The 21,344-nt window shown below is 41.2% G+C and overlaps 1 protein-coding gene across 2 annotated transcripts in view; it reads left to right on the top strand.

Annotated features, from left to right (window-relative positions):
* The window catches only part of gpc6b (glypican 6b), a 118,786-nt gene that overhangs the window by 42,349 nt on the left and 55,093 nt on the right, over positions 1 to 21,344 (top strand). For both annotated transcript variants that reach the window (XM_024004643.2, XM_024004649.2), the window contains exon 3: positions 11,164 to 11,555. In XM_024004643.2, the coding sequence (XP_023860411.1) occupies positions 11,164 to 11,555 (392 nt within the window). The remainder of the gene's footprint in view (positions 1 to 11,163; positions 11,556 to 21,344) is intronic.

The raw sequence follows: 21,344 nt of genomic DNA, 5'->3' as shown, positions 1-21,344 counted from the left end.
GTGAGAGAGGGAGACAGGAGAGGAGAAACAGAGAGAGAGATGGAGAAAGAGGAGGGAGAGAAAGGGAGTGTGTTCTTCTGTGGGCTGGCTTTATCCCTGCAGGATAGCGCCCAGAGTAGCATGGATGGAGATAAGATGGTGTGTGTGCTCTGCTCTAGGAGAAATCACAGGCAATGTCATTTTTATGATGTGAAGCACAATGGGGAGCTTCGCTGATACAGTACTCTTGAATTGCTTACTTGTATGAACGAGTGTAGCTTTTAATCTATGGATGGGGTATGGATTTAGTGATCTCTCACTTGATAGGAAGTTTTTCCTAGCCACTGTGCTTCTACTGTACATCTGCATTGCTTGCTCTTTCGGTTTTTAGGCTGGGTGTCTGTATATGCATTGGGCTCCAGAGTGGCGCAAAGGGCTAAGGCACTGCATCTCAGTGCAACAGGCTTCACTACAGTCCCTGGTTTGAATCCAGGCTGTATCACATCCGGCCGTGATTGGGAGTCCCATAGGGCGGCGCACAATTGGCCCAGCGTCGACCGGGATTGGCTGGGGTAGGCCGTCATTGTAAATAAGAATTTGTTCTTAACTGACTTGCCTAGTTAAATTAATAAAATAAATTGCGTTTTGTGACAACTGCTGATATAAAAAGGGCATTTAAAATACATATGATTTGATTGATAGAAAAACCAACCCAAAACTGAATTCAATSCCCAGCTGTTTACTCCGTCGATAATTTCCAGATCTATCAAATTCAACATTTATTTGAATAATTTGAAGTCTATATTTTAAATCAGGGGTTGGAAACGAAATGATTTTCCAATCGTTCTGTTCCAAGCAAAACCCCTACTTCTTTCATTCCGTTCCAGTGTTCCGACCAGCATAATAAAGTTCTGAACCAGTTCGAACCCCCTATCTCATCCCCATATTGTTATTTATCCTCTTGCTCTTTTGCACTCCAGTATCTCTACTTGCGCATCATCATCTGCACATCTATCACTCCAGTGTTAATGCTAAATTGTAATTATTTCRCCTCTATGGCCTATTTATTGCCTTACCTCCCTACTCTTCTACATTTGCACACACTGTACATAGATTTTTCTATTGTGTTAGTGACTGTACGTTTGTTTATGTGTAACTCTGTGTTGTTTTTGTCGCACTGCTTTGCTTTATCTTGGCCAGGTCGCAGTTGTAAATGAGAACTTGTTCTCAACTGGCCTACCTGGTTAAATAAAGGTGAAATAAAATAAAAATACATTTWAAAAAAGTAACAGTTTGTATAGTCCTTTTTTGTAAAATAAAATCCCTGTGAAATCAACATAGTTTTTACATTTAGCTCATTAATTTACTCCACCAATTAGTGTGGATAGAGCAGCTTGCTATGGAACGGGTAAGCTAGTTGTTTACATGGTTGATGCACAGATACTGTAAGGGCAGATGTGAGATGTGACTTACATTTCACAGGTAGGTTAAGAGCGAGAGAGAGAGTGGACATGAGTGGGGTTGGCTTGAAGTGCTGAGCATCATGATATGACTTGAATTGGAATGTATTTAGGATATTACTAGCGTTATACTGTGTACTGTACACTGAATTACAGAATTATATACTAGACATTAGGAATATTTTTGGAACAAGAAATAACATGATGAACCGGTTGTCAAAATTTTAACATGACGGTTCTGTTCCCGGAACACTAGAGATCACTTTTATTTCCGGCTCTGTTTCCGTTCCTAAAATAATTACGTTCTTTTTTGGTTTTCGATCCTGAACTGGTTCCAAGCCCTGATTTAAAGGATGATTATTTGATCGTTTTGGTCTACTGATCTACTGATTTATACTGTAAAACTATTTTATTCCCATGCTGTGAGTGGATGTCATGAGGTTCAATTAAATTGATCTGCTTTGTAAATTCTTGCATGCTCAAACCCTGATGCTCAGGGCTGCAAAAGGATGATCACGTAAAGTCAATGTTGAGGTGGCTGCATCTTTAATATTGACGCTGTTATAAATGACCTACCATATGGTGATTGATGGCAGCGTTTAAATAGTCTCCTGTTACCACAGGATGTTTCCTTAATTATGTGACCTCCACATTTTTACTGTCGGCTTGAACGTTCCTGGCGTTGTGGCTTTGCTTGAAGTATTCTCTCACGCCAGCAGCATCAGAACGTTCTCGGTTGCCTTCAGAATCCACAATGTCACTGGGTGAATGCTTCAAYTGTCAAGTGTTGCCTTGAAGACTGGGGACATTTTTTTTTTGCTTTTGTGGAAAAGCTTTGGATCACTGTGAATCTCTGTAATTTTGATTTGTCCCATAGCTTTCATGAATCACAATTATTTTGGCTTCTGTGTTGTTTTAGAAAGCCCTGTAGTGTGTTACTGCTGGTAATGTCTCAGGGGACATTGCTATAATTAACTATAGTCCACAAGGCCCCACTTTACACTGTGGCCCCTGAACAGGCCCCAAATGACCCAAATCAATTATCTTCAAAAAAATAATGATCAAGACACTGGAGTGCCCCACAAAATAAATCTTAGTTCTCAAAGAGTTGTCAAGAACTTGTTTTGCCTTTTCTCTTTGTGGACGTTCTCATACACAGATACTTACATTTTGTTAGAACAGATAGACTTCTGACCGCTCTGGTCGACCTCAGTGAGAGAGTGACTGCATCCTAGAGAAGCAGTGACGTAGCTACACTTTGTCAAAGTGAGAATGGCTCCATTTAGCCTCCTCTCCTGTGCTCACTGTGAGGAATGGCGGACATATTGAGCTTTATCTGCTGAAAGTAATGAACTCTTTGCCAGTTAGGGGTATTAACATCGCTCTTGTCCAACATTTCTGCCTCATTGTCCTCTCGGCTCACAGCTTTCGCAGCCAGTCATTTTGGGCAGACCTCTTAATTACGGCGATGTATTGAGGCCTTAAGTGAGCTCTACTTGTAATTGGCAGTTTCTGACATAATTCCTTAATACCTGATTGTAAAATATGATCCTATTCATGGATTTGCTGTAATTATATTAAGTCGTCTTTTTTACTAAATGTATTATTCACTGAACTGTATTGAGGTCACCCATAATGTGAGTGATAATTATTCATCCTAATTGTACTGGAATAAAGCTTGGAATGGTATCAAATATTCTGACTATATAAAAAAAGATATTCCGCCTTAATTATGTTGATTATATTCGATTAATAGCCGTGCTGATCTGAAAGGGAGAAGAATTGACTGCACACAGATATTTTCTTATCCTCAGCTGCACATTCTTAATCAAATTAGTTTCAAAGCTGTCATTAATCAGAAGAGATATCACTGGGTGCCATATTTAATTTTTAATTAACGAAGCGAAGTTGATTAAGCACAAGACGAGCTTGAAACACACTGCAATAAGTACAAATCTTTGCTTAAATAATTCAATATATAGTCTTCCATTGTGTCTCAATTCTCTCAAGGGTGCTAAAAAATGACCTTATTTAAACAAACTTCACTAAAGACAAAACTTTACTTTCTGGAAGTTGTTTGGAAGTGCTTAACACGTGCTAACTTCTTTCTGGAAGTGATAAGTACGTTTACTAAATTAAAGGATGACAAATTATTTGTCATTGGTATTTCTTCTGAACGCATCACACTGGTAAAAGACAAAGGTGTGGAAATGTAATTTGATGCTTTTATGTCCCACGGGATGCAAACATGTCACTGGAGTCCAACAACAGCAACATTAAAGAACAGGTAAAAACAGAAATACTAAAGGATTTGTTATAAAGTGAAAATAGAATCCGGAAATGGCATGCCAATTACACCCCATAATGCAAACACCCAAATGTTGAGACATTTCAATCTGTCACGCTTCAGAGAAGTGTAAACAGTGAACCACCACACTCTTCCAGCATAATGTATTTCTAAGCATAACGAAAGCTCTTTTAATACACTTTTGGATGAAAATAACAACTGTTTGCCTCGTTAATACAGATGAGTGAACGCACTGTCCTGTGTTTTCTATGAAATAATAAAGTACTGTACTTGGAGATCAGTATTTAACGCTTATCCTCTCGTCTCAGTGGGCTTTAGATGTCATAAATACTGAGCCATGTTGAGTAGAAAACCAACTGCTGGTAAATCTGAAGCAATCTATCTTCAACACTGTCTCTAAGGGATAAGGATGTAAATAATCAAGGTTACCTTCCCAGTCACATGTAGGCAGGTGTGAGAGATTGTAATGAAAGAACAACCAAGGTGTCTGGTGGTGGTGCTACTGCACCAAGGACATAGTACAAGCAGTTTGATGAAGCTAGATTATGCTAGATTGCATATTAAGTTACAGTATGATGTCTTCAGGTAGGATAATTAATGGAGGGAGAAAAACATACTGAGCAAGACAAGACAACTTGAGCATTTCTTAAATGCAGCCGCCTTGCATGCAGATAGCACGTATTCTAGCAAAAGACGGATTCAGTATTAAAGCATTTCAGATCATATTTCCCAGGGATCGTTTCTCTCTGGTGTTTAGATTCTCGCTAATGTGTTGCTACTAATGTAATTTAATTTCACTAGCATTGCAGAGCGCTAATGAACACTTAGAGCCATTGCAATTTTAACAAGGCCCCTCTGATTCTGGCCTGATAAGTGATTGAAATGCACAGCTCCATATTGAGAGCAGTACGGCTCTGGGCTCTTGGCTAAACAGCATGTGACCCAACATGAACTGCACAGAGACCGCCCAGGGTCTTACTTTCTATATCATACCCTGTTATATTTATGAAGATAGGAGCGTCTTGATCTCTTGGCTTTTAAAGTATGAGCATCTGAGACAGGAGTAATAGATTTAATCCAAGCTCTGATACCTTCCTTGGTTTAGTATGGAAGTCATGGAGGTGTCTGCTATGATTAGTCCTGAATTGTCACACCCTGTGCTCCTAATTTGGAGGAAGTGGCATGAACCCTATTCAAATTTAATCTGGTTCCTTGAGCGGCAAGGCTATCATCATTGATAGCAGATGGTGGGAGACATTATCACCTCATTCCCGTTACTGACGACCCATATAGGTCATTCGGTAAACAATAAGCTGTGTGTAGGAAGTGAATAACGCAGGAAAGGAAGACGTTGAGAAAGGCATACTTATTGTCCTCTATAGTATCACTTCAAAAGTGTTTTCGTAATATGTAGGGGGAAAAATGGAATGTGTCCGTGCTGTTTGTACTTGATGTGTTGTCATTCCCATTAATGTCCAACAGAGTGTTTTTGAGGATGGCAGGTGTCATCTAGAGAAATAAAGATCTACCTTCACCACAAATACAGGCCTTATTGCTTTCCAGAATCACACCAAGAGAGCGTCCTTTGTYATTTCAAAAGGTAGTTTATATTGGAGTTGAAAAAAATCCCCAAAATGTGTGGATTCATATCAGAATGTAATCAGAGCAACAAACAATGGGCCTTTTGACAGGTAGTCTTTGTTTGGCAAGGATTTTAGTGAATTAACTTCTGAAATTACAATGGAGGATATCCTGCTGTCTGTTACTTTGATATGCACATTGCCTTTTTCTGCACCATATGTATTCCACTTTCTTTGCTAATTGCTTCTCAGTCACAAGCTTGATATCACAGCATGGTCACGATTCTAGTTATTCTGGTGTGTTATCCACAGCAGATGCTATTTATTCCCTAAACCATGCTTTTGGAGAAAATCCATTGTGCCTTTTGACAACTTAAGAAATAGAGATACCATTAAGTATAGAGATTTGCATGCAATAACCTTTAGATGTATCACATACAGTGCCTTCGGAAAGTATTCAGAAGTTGCTGGTTGTAACGTCCTGACCAGAGTTCTTATGTGTTGTGCTTGTTTTAGTGTTGGTCAGGACGTGAGCTGGGTGGGCATTCTATGTTGTGTGTCTAGTTTGTCTGTTTCTGTGTTCAGCCTAATATGGTTCTCAATCAGAGGCAGCTGTCAATCGTTGTCCCTGATTGAGAATCATATATAGGTGGCTTGTTTTGTGTTGGGATTTTGTGGGTGGTTGTTTCCCGTGYCAGTGTTTGTGCCACACGGGACTGTGACGGTTAGTACGTTTGTTGTTTTGTGTTTTGTCTAGTTTTCATGTCATTAAATTATGGAAACTTACCACGCTGCACATTGGTCCTCCGATCCTTCTCGCCTCTCCTCGTCCGATGAGGAGGACGAAATAGACTGCCGTTACACTGGTCTTGCCACCTGAGAGAGAAATAAAACAAACCACATTTTATTTTCTGAAATAAATGACAACTTGTAGAGTCCATGCCCCAACAAATTGAGGCTGTTATGAGGGCAAAAATAAGGAGATGCAACTCAAAATTAGGAAGGTGTTCCTAATGTTTGATACACTCAGTGTTCTGTACAGGGCATTTGGAAAGTATTCAGACCCCTTGACTTTTTCCACATTTTGTGATGTTACAGCCTTATTCTAAAATTGATTAAATCGTTTTTTTTTCATCATCAATCTACACACAATACCCCATAATGACAAACCAAAAACAGCTTTGCATACATTTTGCCAAAAATATATATATATTACATTTACATAAGTATTCAGACTCTTTACTCAGTACTTTGTTGAATCACCTTTGGCAGCGATTACAGCCTCGAGTCTTCTTGGGAATGACGCTACAAGCTTGGCACAGCTGTATTTGGGGAGTTTCTCCCATTCTTTGCAGATCCTCTCAAGCTCTGTCAGGTTGAATGGGGAGCATTGCTGCACAGCTATTTTCAGGTCTCTCCAGAGATGTTTGATCAGATTCAAGTCCGGGCTCTGGCTGGGCCACTCAAGGACATTCAGAGACTTGTCCTGTAGTCATTGTCCTGTTGGAAGGTGGAACTTTGCCCCAGTCTGAGGTCCTGCGCGTTCTGGAGCTGGTTTTCATTAAGGATCTCTCTGTACTTAGCCCCATTCATCTTTGCCTCGATCCTGACTAGTCTCCCAGTCCTTGCTGCTGAAAAAAACATCCCCACAGCATGATACTGCCACCATCATGCTTCACCATAGGGATGGTGCCACGTTTCCTCCAGATGTGAAGCTTGGCATTCAGGCCAAAGAGTTCAATCGTGGTTTCATCAGACCAGAGAATCTTGTTTCTCATGGTCTGAGAGTCTTTAGGTGCCGTTCGGCAAACTGCAAGTGGGTTGTCATGTGTCTTTTACTGAGGAGTGTCTTCCATCTGGCCACTACCATAAAGCCTGATTGGTGGAGTGCTGCAGAGATGGTTGTCCTTCTGGAAAGTTCTCTCATCTCCACAGAGGAACTCTAGAGCTCTGTCAGAGTGACCATCGGGTTCTTGGTCACCTCCCTGACCAAGGCCCTTCTCCCCCGATTGCTCAGTTTGGGCTGGCGGCCAACTCTAGGAAGAGTCTTGGTAGTTCCAAACTTCTTCTATTTAAGAATGATGGATGCTACTGTGTTCTTGGGGACCTTCAATACTGCAGAAATGTTTTGGTACCCTTCCCCAGATCTGTGCCTCGACACAATCCTGTCTTGGAGCTCTATGGACAATTTATTCAYCCTCATAGCTTTGTTTTTGCTTTGACATGCACTGTCAACTGTGGGACCTTATATAGACAGGTGTGTGCCTTTCCAAATCATTTCTAATCAATTTAATTTACCACAGGTGGACTCCAATCAAGTTGTAGAAACATCTCAAGGAGGATCAATGGAAACAGGATGCACCTGAGCTCAATTTCGAAGTCTCATAGCAAAGGGTCTGAATACTTATGTAATTAAAGTATTACTGTTTTCTCTTTGTCATTATGGGGTATTGTGTGTAGATTGCTGAGGATTTAAAAAAAATCWATTTTAGAATAAGGCTATACCAACAAAATGTGGAAAAAGTCAAGGGGTTTGCATACTTTCTGAAGGCACTGTATAATAGCACTATTGAATGGTATGAATATACAAACCTCCACTGCCAAGTCACATGTATTTCCACAAATCAAACCTGAGCAAAACAGATTGTCATAGCTAAAGCAAAATGGACTCTAGGTAGTCCATGTGTGCTTGAATAGGGCCAGCCTATTAAGAGTGACCGGCAGTATAACATTACTAAATCATAAACACTTCTGAAGTTTATAGGAGAATGTGAAGATAGACATAGTATCAGTGTGACTAGACACTCAGTGGTAACCTGAAAAACGTCCATCTCTTCACTGTTTAATTTTAGCAACAGGGTGTCATGTGAAAATGACATGGAAGTGTGCCAATCTTACACTCAGACAACCTTCATCATCAAAAGACAAACTGGTGTATTACTTTTAAAGGATGAAAATGTAAAAATGTTAACTCATGTTAAAAAGTCAATAGATATAGCTATTAGCATATACACAGCATGAAAGTCAATAGATATACCATTAGCATATACACAGCATGAGAGCACGTACAGCATTTGTAGACATATATATATATATATATATATATATATATATATATATACAGTTGAAGTCAGAAGTTTACATACACCTCAGCCAAATACATTTAAACTCAGTTCACAATTCTCACAATTCTAGTATTTTATAGTAAACTGTATATTGTAGAATACAGTCACACCCTGATATGTTTMACCTGTCCTTGTGATTGTCTCCACCCCCCTCCAGGTGTCACCCATCTTCCCTTTTAACCTCAGTGTATGTACAGTTGAAGTCGGAAGTTTACATACACCTTAGCCAAATACATTTAAACTCAGTTTTTCACAATTCCTGACATTTAATCCTAATAAAAATTCAATGTCTTWGGTCAGTTAGGATCACCACTTTATTTTAAGAATGTGAAATGTCAGAATAATAGTTGAGAGAATGATTTATTTCAGGTTTTATTTCTTTCATCACATTCCCAGTGGGTCAGAAGTTTACATACACTCAATTACTACTTGGTAGCATTGCCTTTAAATGTTTAACTTGGGTCAAACGTTTCGGGTAGCCTTCCACAAGCTTCCCTCAATAAGTTGGGTGAATTTTGGCCCATTCCTCCAGACAGAGCTGGTGTAACGGAGTCAGGTTTGTAGGCCTCCTTGCTCGCACACGCTTTTTCAGTTCTGCCCACAAATGTTCTATAGGATTGACGTCAGGGCTTTGTGATGGCCACTCCATTACCTTGACTTTGTTGTCCTTAAGCATTTGCCACAATTTGGAAGTATGCTTTGGGTCATTGTCCACTAGGAAGACCCATTTGCGACCAAGCTTTAACTTCCTCAAATCAAATTCCAAATTTTCAAATCAAATTTGATTTGTCACATACACATGGTTAGCAGATGTTAATGCGAGTGTAGCGAAATGCTTCCTGACTGATGTCTTGAGATGTTGCTTCAATATATCCACAATTTTCCTCTCTCATGATGCCATCTATTTTGTGAAGTGCACCAGTCCTTCCTGCAGCAAAGCACCCCTACAACATGATGCTGCCACCCCCGTGCTTCACGGTTGGGATGGTGTTCTTCGGCTTGCAAGCGTCCCCCTTTTTCCTCCCAACATAACAAAGGTCATTATGGCTAAACAGTTCTATTTTTGTTTCATCAGACCAAGAGGACATTTCTCCAAAAAGTATGATCTTTGTCCCCATGTGCAGTTGCAAACCGTAGTCTGGCTTTTTTGATGGCGGTTTTGGAGCAGAGGCTTCTTCCTTGCTGAGCGGCCTTTCAAGTTATGTCGATATAGGATATAGTTTCCTCCAGCATCTTCACAAGGTCCTTTGCTGTTGTTCTGCGATTGATTTGCACTTTTCGCACCAAAGTACATTCATCTCTTGGAGACAGAACGCGTCTCCTTCCTGAGTGGTATGACGGCTGCGTAGTCCCATGGTGTTTATACTTGCGTATTATTGTTTGTACAGATGAACGTGGTACCTTCAGGCATTTGGAAATTGATCCCAAGAATGAACCAGACTCCTGGAGGTCTACAAGTTTCTTTCTGAGGTCTTAGCTGATTTCTTTTGATTTTCCCATGATGTCAAGCAAAGAGGCACTGAGTTTGAAGGTAGGCTTGAATACATCCACAGGTACAACTCCAATTGACTCAAATGATGTCAATTAGCCTCTCAGAAGCTTCTAAAGCATGACATATTATTCTGGAATTTTCCAAGCTGTTTAAAGGCACAGTCAACTTAGTGTATGTAAACGTCTGACCCCCTGGAATTGTGATACAGGACTTATAAGTTAAATAATCTATCTGTAAACAATTGTTGGAAAAATTACTTGTGTCATGCACAAAGCAGATGTCCTAAACTGACTCCAAAACTATAGTTTGTTAACAAGAAATTTGTGGATTGGTTGAAAAACTAGTTTTAATGACTTCAACCTAAGTGTATGTAACCTTCCGACTTCAACTGTATATATATATAGGATATGCTGTACATCAGAGATGGGCAACTTTGAATGGGGTGGGATTCACAAAAAATCTGAACTTGTCATGAGGGCCGCAGTGGCTCGCGGATCTGCCATCCCCACACATACCCACACATGCAGTCAGAGCGGCCCTAGCCTTTTGGTCCCCCCCCCCCGCCCCCTGGAGCAAGCAAAACATTTTATCGGCCCCTCCTCTTGACAGCAGAGAGAACTAAATTAATTTCCTGCAAATCTACATATTTTGCCATGGCCCGTACAATTTTTTGTGCAGTTTTARAGCAAGTTTTCTGCAATTCTACACATTTTTCCATTGGGCATAGAGAACATTTTGCCGTTTTAAAGCAAGTTTGCTGCAATTCTCCACATTTTGTCATGGGGCGGAGAGAATTTTTTCAAATTCTATAACTAATTTCATGCAATGTGCAATTTTACAGCTAATTACTTGCAATTCTACTTATTTTGCCATAGGGTGAGAGAAATGTTTGCCGTTTTAATATGATATCTGACTGAGAGTGACTAATAAAACAAATGGGGTCCCCCGGTCGGTAATTTGACCATGGTTACTAGAAGTTTAGATAGCTGGCTAGACTAATTTACCAATCTAAAATGTTTTTGCTGACATGGGCTGTCAGTGAAAAGCAGAAGAGAAAGACTGCTGATGCACAACCAAATTTAGGAAATTGCACCTGGTCTATTCTACTATTCTAACTCTTAACATTAAGTTGAGACTCCGACTGAGTTCTCAACCATAATTATTATTATTTTTATAATACATTATTTGAATTGTCTCTCTCTTTCTTCTCTTGACCAAGAGTTCTTCCTGGAGCTGCTGGAGAACACGGAGAAGTCCCTGAACGAGATGTTCGTGCGGACCTATGGCAAGCCTTACATGCAGAACTCAGAAGTCTTCCAGAACCTGTTTGCCGAGCTGAAGCGCTACTACACTGGGGGCAACGTGAACCTGGAGGAGATGCTCAACGACTTCTGGTCGCGGCTGCTGGAGCGCATGTTCACGCTGCTCAACTCCCAGTACGTAATCACAGATGACTATCTGGAGTGCATCAGCAAGTACACAGACCAGCTCAAACCCTTTGGAGACGTGCCCAGGAAGCTCAAAGCTCAGGTTACAAGGGCCTTCATTGCAGCCCGCACATTCGTCCAGGGGCTCTCGGTTGGTCGAGAGGTGGCCAACAGGGTGTCCAAGGTAAGCCAAGGAAATGAATGTGCCCTCATAAAAAAACTATTTTGCAGATATTACTAGGGTATACTGTAGTATTTACTATAATAATAAATAGGACTTATATAGTGTTTTTCAAGGATCCAAAGTAGGTGATTTCTCTTTGCAGAAACCTACTGGACAAATAATAAAATAACACATTTGACATAACCTGTAAGTAGGTAGGACAGGAGTCTTAATGGCAAGGTTCAACATTTCTGCTATTTTCTATAACCTATAACCTACTACAGTTTACTACAATGTAGTACATAATTATATAGTACCGTAGTATTATATAGTCAATTATAGTATTTTTTCCATTTGGGTATGAGGGTGTTAACCATGACTTATTTCCGTAATAAAATAATCTTCTTCATGCTATGATTACCAGGTAAAAATTGTTATGGGACAGTCTATTGCCATGAAGTCCAAAATTCTATAGAAAGTGCTATTAATGAATGAAAGGTCCTACAGTGYGTTGTGTATTCTACAGTAYACTACAAAATTCTACAGTAAGTGCTACATGATCAAAGGATACTACAGTGTGTAGCATACAGTGCATTCGGAAAGTATTCAGACCCCTTGAYTTTTTCCCCAAAAATGTACACTACTGTTCAAAAGTTTGGGGTCACTTAGAAATKTCCTTACAGAAGCCCATTATCAGCAACCATCACTCCTGTGTTMCAATGGCATGTTGTGTTAGCTAATCCAAGTTTATAATTTTAAAAGGCTAATTGATCATTGAAAAACCCTTTTGCAATTATGTTAGCACAGCTGAAAACTGTTGTTCTGATAAAAGAAGCAATAAAACTGGCCTTCTCTAGACTAGTTGAGTATCTGGAGCATCAGCATTTGTGGGTTCGATTACAGACTCAAAATGCCTAGGAACAAAGAACTTTCTTCTGAAACTCGTCAGTCTATTCATGTTCTGAGAAATGAAGGCTATTCCATGTGAGAAATTGCCAAGAAACTGACTATCTGGTGCAGCGCTGTGTACTACTACCTTCACAGAACAGTGCAAACTGGCTCTAACCAGAATAGAAAGAGGAGTGGAAGGCCCCGGTTGCACAACTGAGCAGGAGGACAAGTACATTAGAGTGTCTAGTTTGAGAAACAGACGCCTCACAAGTCCTCAACTGGCAGCTTCAATAAATAGTACCCGCAAAACACCAGTCTCAATGTCAACAGTGGCGACTCTGGGATGCTGGCCTTCTAGGCAGAGTTGCAAAGAAAAAGCCATATCTCAGACTGGCAATTAAAAAAGAAAAGATTAAGATGGGCAAAAGAACACCAGACACTGGACAAGGATGTGCCAGCACCAGTCACCGGATCTGAACCCTATTGAGCTGTTGTGGGAGCAGCTTGACCGAATGGTACGTAAGAAGTGCCCATCAAGCCAGTTCCAACTTGTGGGAGGTGCTTCAGGAAGCATGTGGTGAAATCTCTTCAGATTACCTCAACAAATTGGCAACTAGAATGTCAAAGGTCTGCAAGGCTATAATTKCTGCAAATGGAGGATTCTTTGACTAAAGCAAAGTTTAAAGGGCACAATTATTATTTAAATTAAAAATCATTATTTTTAACCTTGTCAATGTCTTCACTATATTTCCTATTCATTTTGCAACTCATTTCATGTATGTTTTCATGGAAAACAAGGACATTTCTAAGTGACCCCGAACTTTTKAACGGTAGTGTACGTTACAGCCTTATTCTGAAATGGATTTCCAAAATAATAATTCCCATCAWTCTACACACAATACCCCATAATGACAAAGTGAAAATAGGTATTTAGAAATGTTTGCAAAAGTATTACAAATAAAAAACAGAAATACCTTATTTACATAAGTATTCAGACCCTTTGCTACAAGACTCAAAATTGAGCTCAGGWACATCCGGTTTCCATTGATCATCCTTGAGATGTTTCTACAACATGATTGGAGTCCACCTGTGGTAAATTTAAATTGATTGGACATGATTTGGAAAGGCACACACCTGTCTATATAAGGTTCCACAGTTGACAGTGCATGTCAGAGCAAAAACCAAGCCATGAGGTMGAAGGAATTGTCCKTRGAGCTCCGAGATAGGATTGTGTTGAGGCACAGATCTGGGGAAGGGTAACATAATACTTTCTGCAGCATTGAAGGTCCCCAAGAACACAGTGGCCTCCATCATTCTTAAATGGAWGAAGTTTGGAACCACCAAGACTCTTCCTAGAGCTCGCCGCYTGGCCAAACTGAGCAATTGGGGGAGAAGGGCCTTGGTCAGGGAGGTTACCAAGAATCCAATGGTCACTCTGACAGAGCTCTAGAGTTCTTCTGTGTAGATGGGAGAACCTTCCAGAAGGCCAACCATCCCTGCAGCACTCCACCAATCAGGCCTTTATGGTACTGGCCAGACAGAAGCCACTCCTCAGTAAAAGGCACATGACAACCCGCTTGCAGTTCGCCAAAAGTCACCTAAAGACTCTCAGACCATGAGAAACAAGATTCTCTGGTCTGATGAAACCACGATTGAACTCTTTGGCCTGAATGCCAAGCTTCACATCTGGAGGAAACCTGGCACCATCCCTATGGTGAAGCATGATGGTGGCAGTATCATGCTGTGGGGATGTTTTTCAGCAGCAAGGACTGGGAGACTAGTCAGGATCGAGGCAAAGATGAATGGGGCTAAGTACAGAGAGATCCTTAATGAAAACCAGCTCCAGAACGCGCAGGACCTCAGACTGGGGCAAAGTTCCACCTTCCAACAGGACAATGACTACAGKACAAGTCTCTGAATGTCCTTGAGWGGCCCAGCCAGAGCCCGGACTTGAATCAGAGCCCGGACTTTTTTTCTGCGTCATAGACTGGGAGACTAGCCAGGATTGGTGGAAAGATGAACAGAGCAAAGTACAAAGAGACCCTTGATGAAAACCTTCTCCATAGCACTCAGGACCTCAGACTGGGGCGATGGTTCACCTTCCAACAGGACAGAGACCCTMAGCACACAGCCAAGACAATGCAGTAGTGGCTTCAGGACAAGTCTCTGAATGTCCTTGAGTGGCCCAGCCAGAGCCCGGACTTGAACCTTTTGAACTGATCAAACATCTCTGGAGAGACCTGAAAGATGCGCTGTGCAAGTGACGCTCCCAGGATCCAATCCCTGACCGATCTTTGCTGATTTTGCAGTTTTCCGTACTTACACAAGCATGTAGAAGGTCTGTTATTTTTATCATAGGTCACTTCAACTAGTGATGAGACGGAATCAACATTTTGGATTTTTGGATTTCTGGATTCCCGTCTCTCACAGCTTGAAGAGTACTGATGGTAGGCCTTTGTTACTTTCGGTCCCAGCTCTCTGCAGGGTCGATACTCACTAGGTCCCTGGGTGGTGTCTGGGATTTTTGCTACCAATTCTTCTGTGATCATTTTGACCCCACGGGAGTGAGATTCTTCTGCGCTGGAGCCCCAGATCGGAGGGAGATTATGTCAGTGGTCTTCTGTATGTCTTCCATTTCCTAATTATTGCCCCACAGTTGATTTGGTTCAAACGCAATGCTACTTACCTATTGCGATTCGTTTCCCAGGGCCTGGTGCACGTCGTCACACATTTTGTTTCTGGTGTCCGTTGACAGCTTCTTTGGTTTGGCTATAGTGGAGTTGGAGTGTGACTGTTTGAGGTTGGTGGACAGGTGTCTTTTATTACTTTGCATACACAAGTTCATAATAAGGTTCCATCTTAATACAGGTAATTGAGTGGATTGACAGAGGGAGGCCTCTTTCTTTTAAATCAAGAAGTACAGGTCTGTGAGAGCGCCAGCAAATTCCTGCTTGTTTGTGGTGACCAAATACTTATTTTCCACCATAGATTTGCAAAAGAAATTAATTAAAAATCCTAACAATTGTGATTTTCTGGGATTTTCTTTTTTCTCATTTTGGTCTGTCATAGTTGAAGTGTACCTATTGATGCAAAATCTACAGGCTCTCTCATCTTTTTAAGTCGGGAGAATTGCCAAATTGGTGCTGACTAAATACTTTTTGCCCCCACGCCAATTTTTTTTGTCATTAAAATAACATCAAAATGATCAGAAATACAGAGTGGTAGACTTGTTAATGTTGTAACATGACTATTCTAGCTTTGGAAACGGCTGATTTTCTATCGGAATGTCATACATTGCGTCAGAGGCCCATTATCAGCAACCATCACCTCCTGTGTTTCCAATGGCAGTTGTGTTAGCTAGTTTATCATTTAGAAGGCTAATTGATCATTAGAAACCCTTTTGCAATTATGTTAGCACAGCTTGAAACTGTTCTGCTGATTTAAAGAAGCAATAAAACTTGGCTCTTCTCTAGACTAGTTGAGTAATCTGAAGCATCAGCATTTGTGGGTTTCGATTACGAAGGCTCAAATGGCCAGGAACAAAGAACTTTCTTCTGAAACTCGTCAGTCTACTTCTGTTCTGAGAAATGAAAGGCTATTCCATGCGATACATTTTCATGAACTGAAAGATTCTCGTACAACTGTCGTACTACTCTCTTACAGAACAGCGTAAACTGGCGTCTAACCAGAATAGAAAAGAGTGGGAGGCCCCGGTGCACAACTGAGCAAGAGGACAAGTACATTAGAGTGTCGTAGTTAGAGAAACAGACCGCCTACAAGTCCTCAATCTGGCAGCTTCATTTACAACAGTACCCGCAAAACACCAGGCTCAACGTCAACAGTGAAGAGTCCGGGATGCTGGCCTTCTAGACAGAATTCCTCTGTCCCAGTGTTTTGTGTCTTTTTGCCCCATCTTACAACCTTTTTTATTTTTATTGAACCAGTCTGAGATTTGGCTGTTCTTTTGCTCAACTCTGCTAGGAATGCCAGCATCCCGGATCGCCTCTTCACTGTTGAGTTGAGACTGGTGTTTTGCGGGTACTATTTAATGAAGCTGCCAGTTGAGGACTTGTGAGGCATCTCACACTACCGTCAAAAGTTTTAGACACACCTACTCATTCAAGGGTTTTTGTTTTATTTTTACTATCTTCTACTTTGTAGAATAATTGTGAAGGACATCAAACTATGAAATAACACATGGAATCATGTAGTAACCATTTTTTTTAAACAAATTCTAAATTTGTTTTTTATTTGAGATTCTTCAAATTGCCACCCTTTGCCTTGATGACAGCTTTGCACACTCTTGGCGTTCTTCTCAACCAGCTTCATGAGGATTAGGTAGTAAAACAATAGTACAAATAAAGAAAAACCTTGAATTGAGTAGGTGTTCTAAACGTTTGACCGTTGTGTGTTGTGTGTGTGTGTGTGTGTGTGTGTGTTGTTGTGGTGTGTGTGTGGTGTGTGTGTGTGTGGTGTGTGTGTGTGTGTGTGTGTGTGTGTGTGGTGTGGTGTGTGTGTGTGTGTGTGTTTATATCTTATATATATCAAAATATTAGTACATAGCTAAGAAAATGTTACCAGGAGTGAGAGATTGAATATCATTTTCAGAGGCTTTTGTATATGCGTACCTGCCTGCAAATCAAACATACACTTGGGGTACAAAACATATACAAATTTCAGTACAGTAGCCAAGAAAATTGTTACCAATATATTTCCAGACTAAACCGAGCGTGTTAAATGGTATCAAGATTAAAACATTACCAGCATTGAAGATCATTTTGTAGTATTCTACAGTATACTACAAAATTCTATCAGTAAGCACTAAACGGTCGAGGGATACTACAGTGTGGAGTATATTATTCTACAGTATTACTACACAATTATATAGTAAGTTACTCACAAGATTGGAGGGAAAAACAGTGTGGATAATAGTATTCTATAACGATACAGGGCGAGACGCAGATTGCAGACAAGGGAGGCAGATGGTTAGAGTCTCTGATATTTATTATAAAACAAGGGGCCAGGACAAGAGACAGTCGTGGACAGGCAAAAGATCATAAACCAGGTCAGAGTCCAGAAGGTACTCAGGAGTGGCAGGCAGGCTCGAGGTCAGGGCAGGCTGAATGGTCAGGCAGGCGGGCTCAGTGTCAGGGCAGGCAAAGGTCAGAACCGCGGAGGACTAGAAAACAGAGACTTGGAAAAAGCAGCGAGCATGGAAAACAAGCCGGTTGACTTTGACAGACGAACGGACACAACGCAAACACAGAGACCCTAGGTATACAGTTGAAGTCGGAAGTTAACATACATTAGGTGTGAGTCATTAAAACTCATTTTTAGGACATCACTTATTGTCGCATGACACAATACATCTTTCCAACCAATTGTTTTTCAGACAGAATTATTTCATTCATAATTAATTTCAGCGTATCAACATTCCAGGGGGCTCAGGAAGTGTAGCATTACATAAGTTGCACTTGTGGCCTTGTAACAGCTTGGAAAATTTCAAAAATTTATGCTCATGGCTTCTAGAGCTATCTGATAGGCAATTGACATCATTTGAGTTAATTGGCAGGTGTACTGTCTTTTGGGGAAACAAATGTAATTTTCCACTACAGGCCTAGCCTTTCAGAACTCCAGTGCCCTTTTGCTTTGCATATGGGAAAATCAAAAAGAAATCTAGCCCAAGACCTCAGGAAAGAAAATTGTAGCACTCCCAAAGTCTGGTTCATCCCTCTGGGAGCAATTCCAAATGCCTGAAGGTGCCCACGATTCATGGCTTTCCTGTAAACAATGAGTAGCCAAGTATACAACACCATGGGGAACGCCACGCAGCCGTTGCCCATCTCCCCACCGTCTGAGGACAGGAGACACCGTCTACTGTCTTTCTAGTAGGTATGAACGTACTTGTGGTGTGAAAAGGTGCAAAACTCATCCAGAACCACAGCAAGTCGGACCTTGTGAAGATGCTGCCGGAAACAGGTACAAAATAGTTATTTCACTCACGTATAACTACGAGTTTTATATGCTTACAATCAAACCTGAAATAGGCCGCTCAGCACAGAAGAAAGCCACTGTCCAAAACCAAGCATTAAGAACTAACCTAGCCACTACGGTCTTGCAAACTGACATAGGGGGACAAGATCGTACCTTTCTTTTTTTTCCTCTGGTCTGATGAAGAAAATAGAAGTTTGGCCATAATCGACCATCAACGTTATGTTTGGAGGGAAAAGGGGGAGGCTTGCAAAGTCGATCAGACAGCACATCCGCAATCCGTTGATGCCTACGAGCGAGGTGCAGTAGTCTGGTTGTGGGGTGCTGTTTGTCTGCAGGAGGGACTGGGTGCCACTTCCACAATAGACTGGCATCATATCGAGGAAGGAATATTATTGTGAGTATATTGAAGCAACATCTCAAGACATCAGTCAGGAAGTTAAACGCTTGGTCGCAAATGGGTCTTTCCAAATGGGACACATGACCGCCAAGAACATATTTTCCAAAGTTCGTGGGGAAATAAAGCTTAAAGGAAACAAGTCAAGGTATTGGGTGGCCATTCCCATAGCCTGGACGTTCCAATCCAATAAAAAATGTGTGGACCAGAACTGAAAAAAGCGTGTGCGAGAAGGCGAAGGCCTGTAACCAAACCTGACTCAGCTTAACACAGCCATGTCAGGAGGCACATGGGCCAAAATTTCACCCAACTTATTGTTGGGAAGCTCTATGTTGAGGCTACCCGAAACGTTTGACCAAGTTTAAACAACTTTAAAGCGAAATGTACAATAGTTAATGAGTGGTATGTAAAACTTCGTGACCACTGGGAAACTGTGAGACAAGGAATAGAAACCTGAAATGAAATGTTTCTCTAATGATTATTCTTGACATTTTAAACATTTCTAAAATTAACGGTCGATCCTAACTGTCAATGAATGGAATTTTTTACTAAGTAACATGTCCAGGAATGGAAAAAACTGAGTTTAAATGGTTTTGGCTAGTGTGTGTTGTAAACTTCCCGACTCTCAATGTTCATCGACACTGCAGGGTAAAAGGGAAGATGGGTGACACTGGAAAGGGGTGAGATATCACAAGGACACGCGTTAAACTATCAGGGTGTGACAGTACTTCTGATAAACTTACAGTTTAACTATAAAATCCTAGAATCTATAGTAAGTACTGTAGTATTCTTTTGTATTAATTGTAGTACTTTTTTTATGAGTTCCTAGCGTAGATTTTTTGCTTTTGCCTAGATTTGCTACTATTCGTGCAGCGGTGAAAATGGCTAATTCTGAATAAGCGATACACCACTTCCCATTGCACAAGGGAATTTCTCGCTGAATCCTTTGGCACGCCAATTGTCTAATGCTAAATTTTTTATCTGTATTGATTTATATCACAACTTTTTTCCCGAATTGAACAATGGACTGATTGTGTTGGAGTCATCATCTTATCACATATAAATATTTAATTCCAAAACCTGAGATCATAAAACGGCAGCAATTTTGTTGGTTTGGAGTTGGTGTTGGAATCGCGATTTACGGTAGGGAAAGAGTAGGCTTTTAACAGAATCCAACACATTTCTTGAAACAGCTGAAGGTTGTTCTAGCATTTACTTTCTGGGTGACGGTTTTTGTTCGTCCCTCCCAGCAAATGTATCCCCTATCAGTATACTATATTACTCGATACCACCAGCAACCACCTTCTCTTTGTCATGGGCCTATTGGGCCTTTCTCGGGTTGAGGCTCAGGGCTGCCTCTCGAGTACTCTATAGCATCGATCTACTGATGGGCCCCCGTATCTCACAAGGAAATCTTACATGGGAAGAGTCATCTGTCTCCAAGCCTGGAGGAAATATTATTTGCTATGGATGTCTTCCGTGATCTTATCGTTCCAATATTGTTAAGTCTGTATACCCCGTCCCCCATTCAATCTTGCGTACAGTATTCTGTCTTCGATGTGATGTAACATGCTTTACTAAGCAGCTAGCCTGTCTGCTGCATGTACCTATATCACTGCTTAGGAGTGTGTCTAGTTCGAGATGCCCAGTGCAAAGGAAAGACTTAAAGGCATAGCAAGTCTAGATGTATGCTTTGGTATTCAGCTCCACTCTACAACCAAAAAAAACTGTTTTTTCCAGATCGCTGTCTCACAGTTAATAATCACACTTAAGAACACCTGGCCTTATAGATACAATTTGCTTCCCACCTTGCGTTCGGGGTCCACAAGCAATTTATCGAATTCTCGATGCGCCTTTGTTACCTATTATGGGATTGATATACTGTGTAAACTGCTTCGTGTCAGTCGCGAGGAGAAAGCTGGACATCAAGGCTAGAAAACAGTCTAAATATCCTGTTTGGACATTGGTCCTTATGCAACTGATCTGCTGGTCAACGGGTTTATGTTCATCATAATCATCCGACTAAATAGGGGTGCCGTCTATGGGGAATTTTAGCGCAGCCTACAGTATTATACGGTCAAAGGCACGGGAAACCCAAAGTGATTTCACGCTGCTGGGAGAATCAGATGTTATTAACCACATGAACATCCAACAAACTCAACTTTTTCCATGCGGGGCATTCATTAACCAGCAGCATGAATGAACTCCTGAACACAATCAATGTGTGATCACCTTCATCGCAACTCCTCCAGGTCCCCCCCTCAATATCGCTTCCCATTTCCCAGCCAGGGCGCCTGAACTGAAACCTCCGGGTCTATGAGCAACACCTGATGAGTTGGCTTAGCATCTGTGGGTAATTGCCACATCATCGGCTGGGTTTCCGGCAGCCCGCCATGTTCCCCTACCTACCTCTGACATTACCCCTAGGGACTGAGACATAGGGTCATTCGCTGCGGGGGGAGAGCGCTTTTGATCCACGGGCGCCTCAACTCATCAGACACGAGATTGGGTGTAAGCATAATGCGAATAAG

Source organism: Salvelinus sp. IW2-2015, linkage group LG2 (assembly GCF_002910315.2).
Source record: "Salvelinus sp. IW2-2015 linkage group LG2, ASM291031v2, whole genome shotgun sequence".
NCBI classification, from domain to species: Eukaryota; Metazoa; Chordata; class Actinopteri; order Salmoniformes; family Salmonidae; genus Salvelinus; species Salvelinus sp. IW2-2015.
This window is presented reverse-complemented; position numbering and strand designations above follow the sequence as displayed.